General features: G+C 47.5%; 1 protein-coding gene across 2 annotated transcripts in view; it reads left to right on the forward strand.

Annotated features, from left to right (window-relative positions):
• Window positions 1-15,421, forward strand: part of MYOM2 (myomesin 2) — a 105,265-nt gene that overhangs the window by 37,354 nt on the left and 52,490 nt on the right. For both annotated transcript variants that reach the window (XM_054982628.1, XM_054982636.1), the window contains exons 10-13: window positions 8,944-9,105; window positions 10,916-11,057; window positions 12,279-12,478; window positions 13,894-13,947. In XM_054982628.1, the coding sequence (XP_054838603.1) occupies window positions 8,944-9,105; window positions 10,916-11,057; window positions 12,279-12,478; window positions 13,894-13,947 (558 nt within the window). The remainder of the gene's footprint in view (window positions 1-8,943; window positions 9,106-10,915; window positions 11,058-12,278; window positions 12,479-13,893; window positions 13,948-15,421) is intronic.

Consider the following 15,421-nt stretch of genomic DNA (forward strand, 5'->3'; position numbering starts at 1 on the left):
CATTCGTCCATGTAAGTCTCACAATCCCAAACACGGCCTTCGTGATGGTCAACAGGAATCCCTGAAGAGAAATACCTTGGCATTTCTTTTAAAAAGGGGAGTAGGCTTCTCCTAATTATAACATAACTGCTTTGAGTTAATTATAGTAGAAAAATGAGACAGAATTATTTTAATAAATAAGGAATAAATAAGGTTACAATACAAACTTTATAAATCAGTACTCTATAAAAGAGGAGGCGATAACATTATCATGATATTATTGCCACCCTAGTTGGAATAAAGAGGCAGACACCTTGTTGGAACTAAGGGCCACTTTATTAACTATACATATTAACATTAACACACACAGCGGCAAGGGCCTAAAGCGGTACAGGTCAGGCCACGGGGTCCCCCTGGACCACCGCCCTGACCTGTCTGGGCGAGCCCCGAAGCCCCGGGTGCGACCCATCCCTAGGACGGCGCGGACCCGGCCGGCCAGGCAACGTGGTCACCCCCTTCTCAAGCTCCTAACACCTCAGCCGTATAGCAGTGAGGTAAGGACTCGCAAGCTGGGGTTTCCAAAGGCAGCCTGCCCCTGCAACTGGCAGCCGTCAAAGCAGTACCAGCCCTTCAGGCAGGCCCCTCTTCCCACTAAAGGGGAAGCGCCAAGGGTGCTCACCGGCCCGCACCCTAACTACCCAAAACCTGCCAGGACACACTAACTGGCACCACCCTACAGCCAAATTCCTCAATCCCCCATACCGGTGCAAGGTAGGCGAAAAACCCCCTCTCCACTTCGCCAATTCAGGAGGGGAGGAAAAAATTCCTACCTGACTCTGACACAGCAGCCGGCTAATCCTGCACCGATACTGGGAGAGGAGGGTGGGCCAAGCGACGAGCCGCAACTGAAGCTGGGCCGGGCAGAGCACGTTCTTCCCTCTCGCTCTGCCCCGCCCAGCAGCCTATTCCCAGGAAGGAGGGAGGAGCCGGTGCTGCCTCAATCCTTCCAGGGAGGCAATAACGGCACCCGGCTAACCGGCCCACAGCCTGCCGGGTAAGTGCCGAATTGCCACCCTAGTTGGAATAAAGAGGCAGACACCTTGTTGGAACTAAGGGCCACTTTATTAACTATACATATTAACATTAACACACACAGCGGCAAGGGCCTAAAGCGGTACAGGTCAGGCCACGGGGTCCCCCTGGACCACCGCCCTGACCTGTCTGGGCGAGCCCCGAAGCCCCGGGTGCGACCCATCCCTAGGACGGCGCGGACCCGGCCGGCCAGGCAACGTGGTCACCCCCTTCTCAAGCTCCTAACACCTCAGCCGTATAGCAGTGAGGTAAGGACTCGCAAGCTGGGGTTTCCAAAGGCAGCCTGCCCCTGCAACTGGCAGCCGTCAAAGCAGTACCAGCCCTTCAGGCAGGCCCCTCTTCCCACTAAAGGGGAAGCGCCAAGGGTGCTCACCGGCCCGCACCCTAACTACCCAAAACCTGCCAACGCCAAGGTCAAGCCTCTGCTTAGGCCTTGGCGCCCCACTGATAATCTAGGGCCAGCTGTAGCCCTTGCCGCAAGTCGTCCAAAAATATTTGGTTGCCCAATTCCGAAAGGTGCACCCCATCACCCCTGTAGAGGCCCGGCACCTCGGCCCTTATCCTAGGATGAGGCAAATACACCCCTAACCCTCCTTCCAGCGCCTTCTGAATGGCACGATTGGCCTTCATCCTCGCTCTCTCTATGGCTTGTCGGCATCCAGCTTCCCTCCAAACCAAACGAGGGACCATTGCTGACCATATAATCAGCACCCCCGGCCACCTCTCAGCAATAAGGCGCAAATCAGCCTGCGCCTGGGCAGACAACGCCCTACCCTGGAGCATCCCCAGGTCATTGCCGCCCAAATGAACAACTAGGATGTGGGGGGGCTCACACCCCAATCCAAACAGCAAGGGCAAGAGACCTGACCACCTGAGGCCACGGCGACCCTGCCACTCCAACACAGCCTTCTCGCTCAATCCAAGCTGCGACCCCACAGAAGTCCGTCTTGCTTGATGGGCTGCCCAAAAAACATAACTGTGGCCGCAGATCAGGATCCGTTGCCTGGCACCGCGCGCTCTGGAACCTAAGAAACAATCAGTTAACAGCGTTCTAAACATGCGAAAGAGGACGAACATATGAACGGAAAGCAGCTGATTTCCACCTACCCACCTGCTGTATCATCTGCCCAGTAAACCCCATGGCTGCCGCGGTGGATGCAGCCCCAATTCTAAACGAGTGGGTGCCAAAATTCAACCCCTTCAGACCCAGTTTATTCAGAGCTCGCTTTGTCACCGCCCAAAACTGAAAACGCGTAAGCGGAGCACCGCTCTGGTGAGAGAAAAGCAGGCCCTCACCATCCCCCCTCAACTTCCAATATCTGCTCAATGCCTTAACTGGGCACAGCTCCGCATCAGCACAGGGACCCAGCCTCACAACAGCCCCCTTTCCCTGTTGGTCTGTTTTAGACCAACGAATCAAAAGGGTAACGGCTTCCCCTTCAAACGTCAAGTCTCTGGCCATCAATGCACGACCCGAGGAATCCCTTCCTGACTGCGCAACTAGCTCGCTGACCCGAAGGGCCCCAAAAAAGGCAGTTAGAGCGGCCGCATGGAAAAGCGACGCTTCATACCGCGACGTACACACCTCCTTCCATGCCCCCTTCAACCCCTTTAGGACTGCGGGGGAAATGGGCTCCCGCGAATCTACACCTCTGGGGCATTCCCTGGCCCAGCCTTCTAACATCTTCCTCACCCGGAAGTCGCCCGTGGCCTCAGGCAACCCCTGGGCTTTGCTAATAAACGCTAGCGCTGCCAGCTGCCCCCTAATGGATCGCACCGCCAACCCTTTGCCCCGTTGCCAGATACAAAATCGCAGTAAATGCTCCACCGGTACTGGCCAGCTATGGGCCAAACCTTCAACCGACCTAAACTCCCGTAACAGGCCTACCGCTCGCTGGTAAGCTCTCCGTGTGCTGGGTGCGATGGCTGCTTGAATAGCCCGACATACTTCGGTCTCCCAAGCTGCCACAGCTCCGGTGGCATCCGAGCCAGGAGCCGATCGGCCTCCGGAGCGAGGCTCCAAAAATGCTCCATCTGTAGGCGAGACAAGGCGTCCGCCTTACCGTTATCCACCCCAGACACATGCCTGGCCCTGAACAAAATATTCCTCTGGAGGCACACCAGAGTGAATTCCCTCACCAACCGCATAACCATGGGGGACTTGGACGTTAAGGCATTAACCACCTGAACAACCGCCTGGTTATCACACCAAAATAGTACTGTGTGATTAGCCAGCTCCTGCCCCCATAGGTGCACCGCCACCAAAAGCGGGAAGAACTCCAAAAAGGTAAGGTCCCTCACTAAGGTAGATGTCCGCCAATCCTGCGGCCACTGTTCTGCGCACCAATGATTCCGGAAATAAACTCCAAAACCAGTGGATCCAGATGCGTCTGACGTCACCTGCAGCTCCGCCTCCAGCAAGAGAACCTCCCGCCAAAGAGAAACCCCGTTGAATTCTGCTAAAAAGGTCTCCCACACTGCTAAATCTGCACGCATACCCACTGAAACCCGCAACCTATGATGAGGTGCACGCAAACCCGCCATAGCGTCGCATAAGCGGCGCAAAAAGGCCCTACCAGGAGCGATAGCCTTACAAGCAAAATTAAGGTAACCCACCAGCTGCTGTAGCTCCACCAGGGACACCTTATGCTGAGAGCGCATCTTAATCACCCTGGATCTAAGCTCTGCCACCTTATCTGCCGGTAACCTAAAAGACTGTTGGACGGTGTCCAATTCTATCCCCAAAAAAGTCAGCACCTGAGAAGGCCCTTCTGTCTTCTCATGCGCCAACGGCACACCCAGCTCCTCCGCTAAGGCCAAGAACGTGGCCATTAGCCGAGCGCACTGTCCTGACCCCGCTGGCCCAGCGAACAAAAAATCGTCCAAATAATGAGCCGTATCGCGAGAGGCGGCCCTACGCCGCACCTCCCATTCAAGAAAAGAACTAAAACACTCGAAGGCCGCACATGAAATGGAGCAGCCCATTGGCAATGCTCTATCCATGTAAAATTCCCCATCAAAGGCGAAGCCAAGGAGCTCAAAGTCATTGGGGTGCACTGGCAGAAGACGAAAGGCCGACTTAATGTCGCATTTCGCCATCTCAGCGCCCACCCCGCACCTACGGACCACCCTGGCTGCTTGGTCAAAAGTGGTATACCGGACCGAGCATAACTGCTCAGGAATGGCATCATTCACCGATTCCCCTCTAGGGAATGACAGGTGATGAATCAGGCGAAATTCCCCTCGTGCCTTCTTAGGCACAACCCCCAGAGGAGATACTCTGAAGTTGGGGGTTGGGGGGGCAGGAAATGGCCCCAACACTCGCCCCTCTGCACACTCCTTCTCAATCTTTTTCCGAACTATGTCCTCTTTTCCCAAAACCGAACGTAAATTATCAGACATAAAAGGTGCCCTGGCACCCTGAAACGGAATTCTAAATCCGTCCTGAAACCCGTGAAACAAATAAGCTGCGTCCTCCTGCTTGGGGTAACCTTGCAAAAGCCGCCTAAGGACCCTCAACCTTACCGGGCTGGGGCCCTTTACCAGGGGGGTGTTGACCCCCTGCACTGCCACCTCCCGGCTTCTTCCCACCCCACCCCGGCTTACCCCTGGGGCATGAATTATATGGGTGGGAACCTCCACAAGAGGGACACTCATGTCTGAACCGGCAAGGCTTCCGCATACAGGAACCCTTGTACGCAAACTCCCAACACAGGAGCCGGGGTTGAACCGGCTGACCCGCGGCAACGCGGGAGCTTGGGGCCTGGGAAGACCGATGCACAACATGCCCACTGTCTGACCTATCAAACACGTTCGGCTTGGCTGGGGACATCACCTGTAGCCACAATTCCTGATGAACCCGATCCCAAGGAATGTTAGGGTTCATGGCAGCCCGCATACGGAACTCCTCATCGTACTGCATCCATGCAGCACCTGAGAAGCCCGTGTACCCCTTGAATATGATATCCAAGTATTGAAATAGTTGGATAGCCCGGCTAGGTTGAGCCCTAACAATGACCCCCGCATAAATCAAAAATCCGGGCAGCCAATTATTCCACGTCCTGTCCACTTTCCTCCTTTTGATCCGCTCCCTATCTCTATCATCCATTTCGTCCTTACTCTTTTTCTCCAGCTCTCTAAAAAGCAGAGAAAAAAGGTCCACGTACTCCCCTTTCAATATTTTATCTTTGGTTGCCTGGGTCAGGTGCTCGCCTAACGGCAAAGCTGTGTCCCCAAATGGAACAGCGTTGAAGGGAACCTGTCCATATGCCATCGCCATATGAGGGTAAAACCCCCACTGGGTTCCTGCATACCCAGGCCACCCCAAATACGGGTTGGGGAAGGGCATAGCAGTTCCAGTACCCCACGCTGCAGTACCGGGCACAGCCTGCAGGAGCGGGGACCCCGCCCCGGCAGCTGTGCCAGCCGGGCTACTTCTGGCTGCCTGCCCCCCAAAAGGCATGTAAGCCCCCGTTGAGAGAGAAGGCAGAGGGCCTGCCACTGCTTGGCCCCACGGCCCCCAAGGCCATGTACTAGCTGAATGTGGTGTCGTGTCATTACCTCCACACTCCACAGGTTCCACCGCAACAGCCACAGGGGAAGAATCATCCTGCCACGCTTGCACCTCATCGCCAGTCGTCACTTGCGGGTCGGGGGGCCCAGCGCCGCTCTTGCTGCTGCTTCCGCTCGCTGTTCCTCCAGCTGCCCCTTCCAGGAGAGATAAACGCCGCAAAATATCTCTGTTAACTGCGTTTCTGGACGCCCTCCGTACAGGCCTCGCTGAATCAGCCTCCAGTGATGGAACACCTACAGACCCTTTCCCCTGCTCCAAAGCGCGTAGGCGCTTCAAAATATCCTGCTGGTCAGCCACCCCTTCATCTTCTGATGAAGACAAAACTGGACAAGGCCTCTTGACTGCCTGCTTCGCAGCAGGCTGCTTCCCCTTGGGGGGACCCCTGCCCTTTTTTGGCGGCATGCTGTATCCACCAACACCGCAAAAGGCAAGCAAAACAGGCCACTGCAAATGCAGGAGGCCAATAAGCCAGCCACAAAATGGCCGCCCCACCAACTGCCTCTAAGATGGCTGCCCAAGCAGGAGTGGGCCTGCTGCAGTCTGATATTGGCCGCAGGCCCTAGGAGGCAGGCGATGCAATGCCCCCCAACACCACCCAGCCAAACGGCTCGAGCCAAGGGCCACTTAGGTACCCCAAAATCCCTCCCAAGGGAGAAATTAGGCTTAGGATGAAGGTGGGGGAGGGCCCACCAACGCAGCCACACACCACCCCACACGCTGCGCAGGCAGCCACTCACCAGGGCCAATTCCCAACGGCCCCTTACTCCCTTAAGCCCCCCGTACCGGCAGGCGCCACCCAGCCAAGGCCCGGGGAACCCGGCGCAAAAAACGCCACAAGGCCACACTTATACAGCCCAACCGGGGGAGGGGTTAACAATCCGGCCGTAAAGGAGGCACCTCCCCACCCCCCAAAGCGGCCTTAGGCCGTAAGGAGCCAAGCCCCCCGGAACCAAATACGCAGGCGGCCGCGATGCAAACGCCGCGCCGCAAACGCCGCGCCGCTCGTGCCGCGCTCGCGGCAAAACGCCCGGCTCCGTGCGCTGCGCTGCTGCGCCGACGCCTCCCAGGACGTTGCCGCAGCCTCGCTGCCTCTCCGCCGCCGCCGGAGAACCGCTGCCGCCGCTGCGACCGTCGCTCGCCCGGGTAGCTCCGACTACCCACACCAAGCGACGAGCCGCAACTGAAGCTGGGCCGGGCAGAGCACGTTCTTCCCTCTCGCTCTGCCCCGCCCAGCAGCCTATTCCCAGGAAGGAGGGAGGAGCCGGTGCTGCCTCAATCCTTCCAGGGAGGCAATAACGGCACCCGGCTAACCGGCCCACAGCCTGCCGGGTAAGTGCCGAATTTCTGGCTATTCTGCAGTGCTGAGTGTTAGTTCTTGCTGCTGGTCCTCATAACTGGGTTAGCCTCAAAATGTGGTAGTATTTTGATAGGAAATCAGTATATAATGCTGGCATTTCCTTTACTTAGCCAGGACTCTACCAATAATTTTACAACGGTCTCATTTCCATGTTCCTAGGTATAAGTGTAATCCTATGCAGAGTTATTTCAGTCTATGCCCATGGATTTCAGTGGGCTTATTCTGGAGTGACTTTGAATAGGATCGCTCTGTTAGCTTGCCAGTTTGAAAAGATGTTATTGGACTTCAGTGTAAGGAAATAATAATGGATCAGCATCCCACAAGGCCAGAAGCTGTAGCTCTCCTTATCAATGCAACTGGAGTCCCCCCCCCCCTTTAAGAAATCACTCTGAAAAACTGAGGAAATCATTCTGAAATCTGAGGAAATGATATGGTTTTGAATTCAAAGCTTCCTAAAGGAGGAACTTCCCTGTGGGACAAAGAACCTTCCAATGGTGGAATATAGCTTTTCTGCCAGAGGAAGACTCCTTGCTCTAGAGACAAGGCTCAACTATGATCAGAACAGAACCTTTGGATCCAAGCCATCATTTTCTAGTAGAGCAGCTTCACGTAATTAATCAAAACAGCTTGTGGTTTGGGTTATCCATATTTATTTCTTCAAGATGTCTTCCACCTGAAGATGTTTTCAAATGTGATCAAAATGACTTCAGAAAACTTGAACAAAGGCAGTGAATGCAAGCAACGTATAAAATATGCTGATGACTGAGAGATGGGATGTAGCGCCATTACAATCTGAAGCACTTTCATAATGGGGCAGGGTGGGGGGCACCACAGAAATAGCAACAGATAGTTTTAATTTATTTATGCAGATAGTGGTTCCATGTTACCAGGTCACATTATTTGAAAAAATGGCACATTTGTCAGTTATGACTGAGCTCTTTATTGTTCAGCACATGTGGTTGCTGTCCAAAATGCTCAGCCAGTAATTCTTTAAATAGTTATTTTGTATTTGTATCAGGAACCGTGGAATGCCCGTGCATAGTCCTGAAGTAGAAAGTTCATTATAACAAGACAACTGTTGATTAGAATAGATCTGTACAGAATAGCTCTTGGGACACACTCTCCTCCTGGGCAAAAGAAACAGTCAATTACTAAGGTGATAGGTAGGAATAGGTAAGAACTTCTTTGGCCAAGAAAAAATATTCCACACATTTCATTGCACCAATTGCACTAGTCAATCAGATTTAATTTACATTAATCTTGAGTCACAACCTTTCACCTATGAGACATTCAGACTTAATTTGATTCACTGCTCAGCAGGAATACCCAACAGATTTTAAATTAAACGTGTATTTATAGCAAGTTTCAGATTAAACTGAAATCTGCCCTTTCCCCCCTCTTTCCAGTTTAGTCTGACATGTGCTTCGAAGAGTGAAGTTTATTAAAAAGGATCAAAAGAACATACTGTGATAACTCTTGATTAGGGGTACAATCTAGCCAAGTTAAGCACATTTCAATAATTTCTATGCAAGAGCAAAATGCATTTTTAACTCTGTTCTGTTGAAATCAATAGGATTTTAAAATGTTTAACTTCATCTGGCTCATGCCCTAGATTAGGTTTTTATGACATGGCTTCTAAAGCCCCCTGCTCCCTTTGGTTAAATATGGTGATGGTGAAGCATCCAGTCATTAGGTCTCTGAGGGACAGTACAGAATAGTACAAAAATAGAGCACATTCATCTTTCTATAATCAGAGGTGGCATAATTTTGAAGGCTGACGGTTCAGTCTCTGGAGAGGTAGAGTTTTCTAAGGCTTAAAGTCCCTCCTGAATACATGTGCCCTAAAATGGCTGCCTCAGTGATACATGTGGGGTAGAATCAAATGAAGGTCAGCCATCATCCCTGCTATGATGACAGATGCTTAATCTCAATTCTCTTCCAGATGTGCTAATTAAAGAAACCAAATGGACAAAACCTTATTTTGGGGAAGGTCAGGCAACATTGTCTTTCTGCCACCTGAACAAGGATGATGAAGGCTTGTATACACTGCGTATAGTGACAAGAGGCGGAGTGAACGAATACAGTGCATTTCTGTTTGTGAGAGGTAGGGCTTTTATTATTTTTTCCTCAGGACAATTCTGCTCCGTTTTATATGTCTGATCATCAGAACTAAAGGTAATAGGACGCTGACCTACCTTTGATCAAATCCATCACCATTGTAGTTGGGAAAAACTTTACAAGGACTGTTTCAGAGGCTGTGGTTGTGCCTGACATGATACATAGACCTGGGGCAAAATCCTTGTGTACACATGACATTGTCCATGCTCAACATAGAATATTCTCATGTTTCTGTAATTCCTGAAGACAAAAAGTGAAAGGAAAACTTTGCTTTTATAAAAATTCAGACATGTACAGGAGAAGGAGATGAATATACAAAAGTAAGAACGAGGATTTTAAGCTGACCTTATATTTGCATTCACAATCCCCCTGCAGGTAAGAATGAGGTTACAGAAGTCCTTATGGAGAGAAACTCAGCATTAGATTCCTCTTTCTTTTAAATAAGCACATTTTTGTATGGCGGAATTTATATCGTTTTAAATACTTCTGGCTGAACCCTCAGCATACCCTGCCAAATGCAAATGGAATGGTGCTCTGTTATATTCTTTGGCCATCGAGCCCTGATCATAAACATTTTTACTTGTAAATAAGTCTAAATGAGTTTCAGGATGATGGCCTTTGAAATACTGTTGTTTTCATGACTTGACGCAGCTTACTCATTTTTCCTCCTGACACAAGCACCAGTACTATCCCACAAAAATAATTTCTTGGTGGGTGGGGGGGTGTTGTTTGTTTGTTTCTCATTGAAGTATGCTAGCATTATCTTTGCAATGTAATTGTTCACCCTCATACATAATCTGAAAGAGAAAACTCTTGTCTTACAACAACTAAAACGGTGGGAAACAGAACAGCGAGGAGGAGGCTGAATATTCAGAGTGATTGGTTGTAAGTCATATCCACTAACTAATCTCTGAACTGGGGCGTCTTGGGGTGGTGGGGGTGGTGTTGATAATGGGATCTTTGTCTTTCTCTCTCATCCTGATTTAGGGTCACTCTACACATTACTTCTTCTACGAGTTCTCCATGGAGCCAACTCGTGCTCCGCATAGACACGTCAGCTCATGGATTGGCTTCTATAAAAAGTGAGTGCAAATGGGCTAAGAAAGCTGCTGCCAGGGGAGGCAGATTGCCTGCCTTTCTCCCAAGCTTTTTCCCCCCGTGCAAAAGCAGTGAGGAGGGGAGACATTTCCCCATTTCTGCTGCTGCACGTGGAGCTAGTATATGTGCATGTGGCAACAGAAAGGTTAAACTCCCCCCCCCCGCCCACACACACACAATGTCTTGCACAGGGAAAAAAGCTTGGGAGAAAGGAATGAGCTCTTTCTTCTCCAGTAGCAGCTTTCCGAGCCCAATTGCACTCTCTGTTTTTATAGAAGCCAATTCCCAGGCTGATGTCTGTCTGTGCAGAGTACAGGTTGGGTCTGTGGAGAATTCGTAAAAGAAATAACTTGTACAGGGACCCTTAGAAATTGTATGATTTCGATACTGAAGGACATCTTTGCACAAAGTCCTTTTTGAGATTTTAACTGGATACATGATAATCCATTTTAAAATTACCACATGCTTCATCATGACATAAATGGCAATTTGGGGGGTGGGGATGAATGATGCAAAATGTAGTTCTCATGATATATAGTTCATATGATGTATAGTTCACTGAAATATCAGTCTCTGATATTTAGGGTTTAATTTTTCCATGCCATAGGATCAACTCCTTCATTTAGTCAAACGGAGACCCAGAGTGAGGCACATGCCAGCTTTATAATATCATGTAAATTATGTTCTCTTGGTTCTAGATGCAGATGCCCTGGTAACTGGGGCACCTGGAGCACCAATGGATGTGAAATGCCATGATGCCAACAGAGATTATGTTATTGTTACTTGGAAACCACCAAATACAACACATGAACCTCCAGTTATTGGATATTTTGTGGACAGGTACTTTTGGTTTGTTTGTTTTTGCTTGAAATCTTTGAGCAATAATTAAAGAAACGAAGCTGTTTTTGTCCTGAAGGTATTACAATAAGCCCCTTCCCAGGAAACGTTACAGCAGTATCTTTCTTAGCTGATGTTCCTGTGTGGTGTTTGTTGTTTCTCTACAAGCAGCTGGTCATCAGTTGTATTTCTCGGACTGATTTAGCCTGTTCCTACATCCAGGCTCATCACTTGATTATTCATATCTGAATATTTAACTCCATTTAAGAGCAGTGACATGCAATCATATTGTGGTTTATGGTCTTGTGGTGGCTCATCTGAATGTGTGAGCCATACCTGAATGAACGTGCATGTACAGACAACCCTTTACATTTGGTCTATAGCCAGATGCCCTCATTTCATGGAACTGCCACATTTTCAGATGAGATTATAAAGAAATTAATGGGGGGAAATCAAGAGTTTTAGACAAACTCTTATAACCCGTTTGCCAACTTATGTGTTTCAGTGCATTCGAGAATCTCTGAATAACTATCTTTTTATTTTTCAAAACCTTTGCCTGCTTATAACCACCTGCTTATAAATAACTAAGAACTTCCTGAAGTTGCCTCTTATTGCCTCAAAGTATCTTGCCCTCTTCACAGTCTTAGTAACTAAATGAGTGCTTTTTTATTTTAGCATCCCTTAAGGGCATAAATGTCTGGGTGAATATTGTCTGAGCACATCAGGTGGGTAGAGGCTGCAGTGCTATCATTTTTGGAATTAACTCCTACCTTATAAAACAACTTTAAATTTTTTTTTTAAAACCAAACTCTTTTTCTTTAAATGCAAGATGTAATGTCATAAGTCTAAAAGTTTATCAAGTGGTTGCGAATTTTTGATTTTACCTGATTTCCCCCTCCTCATTGCAGCCCTGGTGCCACCCTATGGTGCTTCACCCAGATGATTCTCTGACCCTCACTGGAGGATTTTCATGGTTTGCTGAGGACCTCTGGGGAAAGGATCATTTTGAGCGAATTCCTTCCTTTTGCTCATCCGTAGGTTCCAACATTTTGGCATTCAACACATTTGGTCAGCCCAAAGACACGCACGAGGAACTTCTCATATGATTTCACATAATTTTAATTATTTAGACAATCCTGGTCTCAGACTCTTGTGAAGCATCTTCTGATCAATATTTTACAAAATTGAAAAGCTTTTTTTTCTCCCTGATCGTTTTGAAACCAGGTGTGAAGTAGGCACTGAAAACTGGATTCAGTGCAATGATGCTCCTGTTAAAATCTGCATATATCCAGTGACGGGGCTGTTTGAAGGACGTTCCTATGTGTTCCGTGTGAGGGCAGTCAACCAGGCTGGTATCAGCAGACCATCGAGAATCTCTGAAGCTGTGGCAGCTCTTGACCCTGTTGACTTGGAGAGGCTACAAAGTAAGTCATCAACTAAAGAACTGAAGAATGTACCTTCAGTATTTATCAGAACAGAAGGTAGCTTATTGCGGTGTGGCAGTGTAGCTAAGATGTCTCCCCCTCCTTCCTACAATTACCATTGCTGCCAACGCTGTCAAAAGAGAATCCTAATCACACAATATATTTGGATTACTGAACTGAAGTATGTAATCAAGGTTAACTGTTTTGAAGAGGCTCTGTGCATTTATTTTTAAATTATTATTTCAGCATTATAATCTACTTTTCAGACAGAGCACTGAATGTATGCAGCAGAGTGGTTTTCTACAACTATCAGGTGTCTCTTCTATCCTTCTCTTTGCTATTGTACCTAATGAGCTTCAGAAGCTCTTCTAGCAACTCCATATTATGGAGATTTAGTTGCAGAATTGTATGTCTTTATGTTGGCTGTATGATGCGGTATGAAATTCTTGCCAAGGCATCTAGGAGTGACTTCTGTTTATCTCAGGTCCAATAAGTGCTATTCCTGGTGATGGCTGCTATGACTGGTTGGTTTGCAGGTAGCATTTCCTTTTTAATAAGTCCAGAGTTTAAAAGTAGTCAGGTACAACCACCATATACACATCACTTGAACTCCATTTTGAATTGCCCGTTGTACAATGAAAACTTTAGCCCCCAAGGAAAGTCAGAATGTTCTTTGTAGCCATCTAATAAACCTCTTCATCCTGCAACATGTGCAGGATGTCTACACGTGTAAACAACTTGCATCTAGAAGTGCCAGAATCAAGTCTCCAACTCTAACTTGGCTGGATTGCTCATGAAATATCCCTTGGAAGGCTTTTGATTGAATGAGAAGTCTGAGGGGAGTGGGAACCCTGTTTAGATTGTGACATTAGCTGAGATCAGATTTCCCAGTAATCTCTTCCAGTGGTGAGTAATAGATCTATCCTTTATGAAATTGTCTAATCCTTCCAAAAACCAACATGTGCAGGTAAAACTACTACTATGAATTCCACATGCAACTGATGTGATGTCTAAAGAAGTATTTCCTTCTCTTCATTCTTAAGTAACTATCAATTTTGATGACTGATTCCTCACATCGATATTATATTGAATGATATTCCCAGTGTAGATGATCTCTTACAATATTTGGTAGCAATACAGAATAAATCCCGAAGATAGATGGTTGCTTTTCATTAAATGTAATCTCCATGAAGTGTGACTCTGACTTCATCACTAATGTTCTGTTTGTTTCAGATTTCTGTAAATCATAGTCATAGTACATTGTTTATTAGATTCCATTGATTACCTCAATTTAAATTGTAATCTGTCTGAGTGTAAGTAAGAAAAGCAAATTGTAAACATAGTAAAATAAAATAAAAATAAATATCACACAGAAATCTTAAATACAAAGAATTAAATTTTGTTTGGTTTCTCAGCTATTCATTTGGATGGAGGCAAGCAGATTGTAATCTATCAAGATGACCTTGAAGGTATGTTTTTGTGTCTATAATTTCACCTCCACACCTCCCTCCATTGCTGTTTCTCATGCTTTGTTTTGTTTGGTTCTCAATTTTCCTTTGCTCTTCTTGGTGTATTTGCTTTCTATACAGGCTCTTGGTCTCTTAAAATAATTAAACATGCATCTCTGTGTATGTAGATAAAATCTTGGGGTGGATAGTTTTGGGGAAAGGATATGGGAATGTTGAATGACTGTAATTTTGAGTGCTGGATGAAGTAAGCTACTGCTGTTCTGTGTATGGGAGTAGCATTGTTGTTTTCACCAAAGAACTCTGGGTGCTGTAGTTTGCCAAGGCTCTTAAAGAGCCATTGTTCCTTCCTCTGTTACATAGAACTACAGTTCCAAGATCTGAAAACAGTTTATATCTTTAGTATCATGATGTGCCCTTCCCAGAAAGTTCTTGGCTGCTGCTTTGAATATAGAACCATTGTTCCTGCCAGATGCCCTAGGGTGATGCCCAGTGTGGGCATCTTTTCCCACAATGGCTGTGGCAGCAGTTACAGTACAGTACAGTACAGTACAGTTACAGTAGTAACAGCAGCCACTGCATTGTGGCAGTGGCCATAATAACTTAGGGATATATTTCAGTGTTTTCCCAAGTAAATGCAAAGGACACTGAAAAAGGCACTACAATAGTGTTTGGTAAAAATATGCTGCTGAATTAATACGTGAGATGCAAATACAGGTTGACCAGATTTATAAAAGACTGCTCTGCAGGATTTGTTAATCAAATTTATTAGCATACACTCCATCCTCCTAGAATGGATCATTGTGTAACAGGCAGCTGAGGAAGGCTGCCTGCATGTGGGCAACCCAACCCTGTCTCAAAACTAAGCTCAGCTAACACTGCCATGCCATGCATTTCATCATTGGCACCCAACCATGTGCCAAGAGGTGCCTAGCACCACATGCTCTTTGCCAGTTGCAGAGAACAGCTGTGATTCAGTGGATGCTGACCAATAGCAACAGAGACAGCTGATAAGCAGCTGGTTTAGGTAGCTCTCTTAATCATTGGGTGTCTGAGTGCCTCTAAAAATGAAAATGAAATCCTGCTCTCAAGTCATAGTTGACTTGTGGTGACCCCTGATGGAGTTTCCATAGCAAGAAACTAATAGAGGAGGTTTGCCATTGCCTGCCTCTTCAACCCTGGTCTTTGTTGGAGGTCTCCCATCCAATAATCTCCTACTTAAATCATAGTGACCTACACTAATTCTGCTACTACCCAATGGTACAATCATTCCTAATTACGCTCAGAATGATTAGCCCAGATAGGGCAATATGAATTGGACATAAAAGGAGTTCCACTATGGCCAGTCTAGTGGAACCACCAAAATCTGAAGAAGATTTTGAAGAAGTGTCTGAAGAAGTGAGCTGTGGCTAACGAAAGCTCATATCCTACTACAAATTTTGTTAGTCTTACAGGTGCTACTGGACTCTTGCTCTTT

This window comes from Eublepharis macularius, chromosome 1 (genome assembly GCF_028583425.1).
Source record: "Eublepharis macularius isolate TG4126 chromosome 1, MPM_Emac_v1.0, whole genome shotgun sequence".
Classification (NCBI taxonomy): Eukaryota; Metazoa; Chordata; class Lepidosauria; order Squamata; family Eublepharidae; genus Eublepharis; species Eublepharis macularius.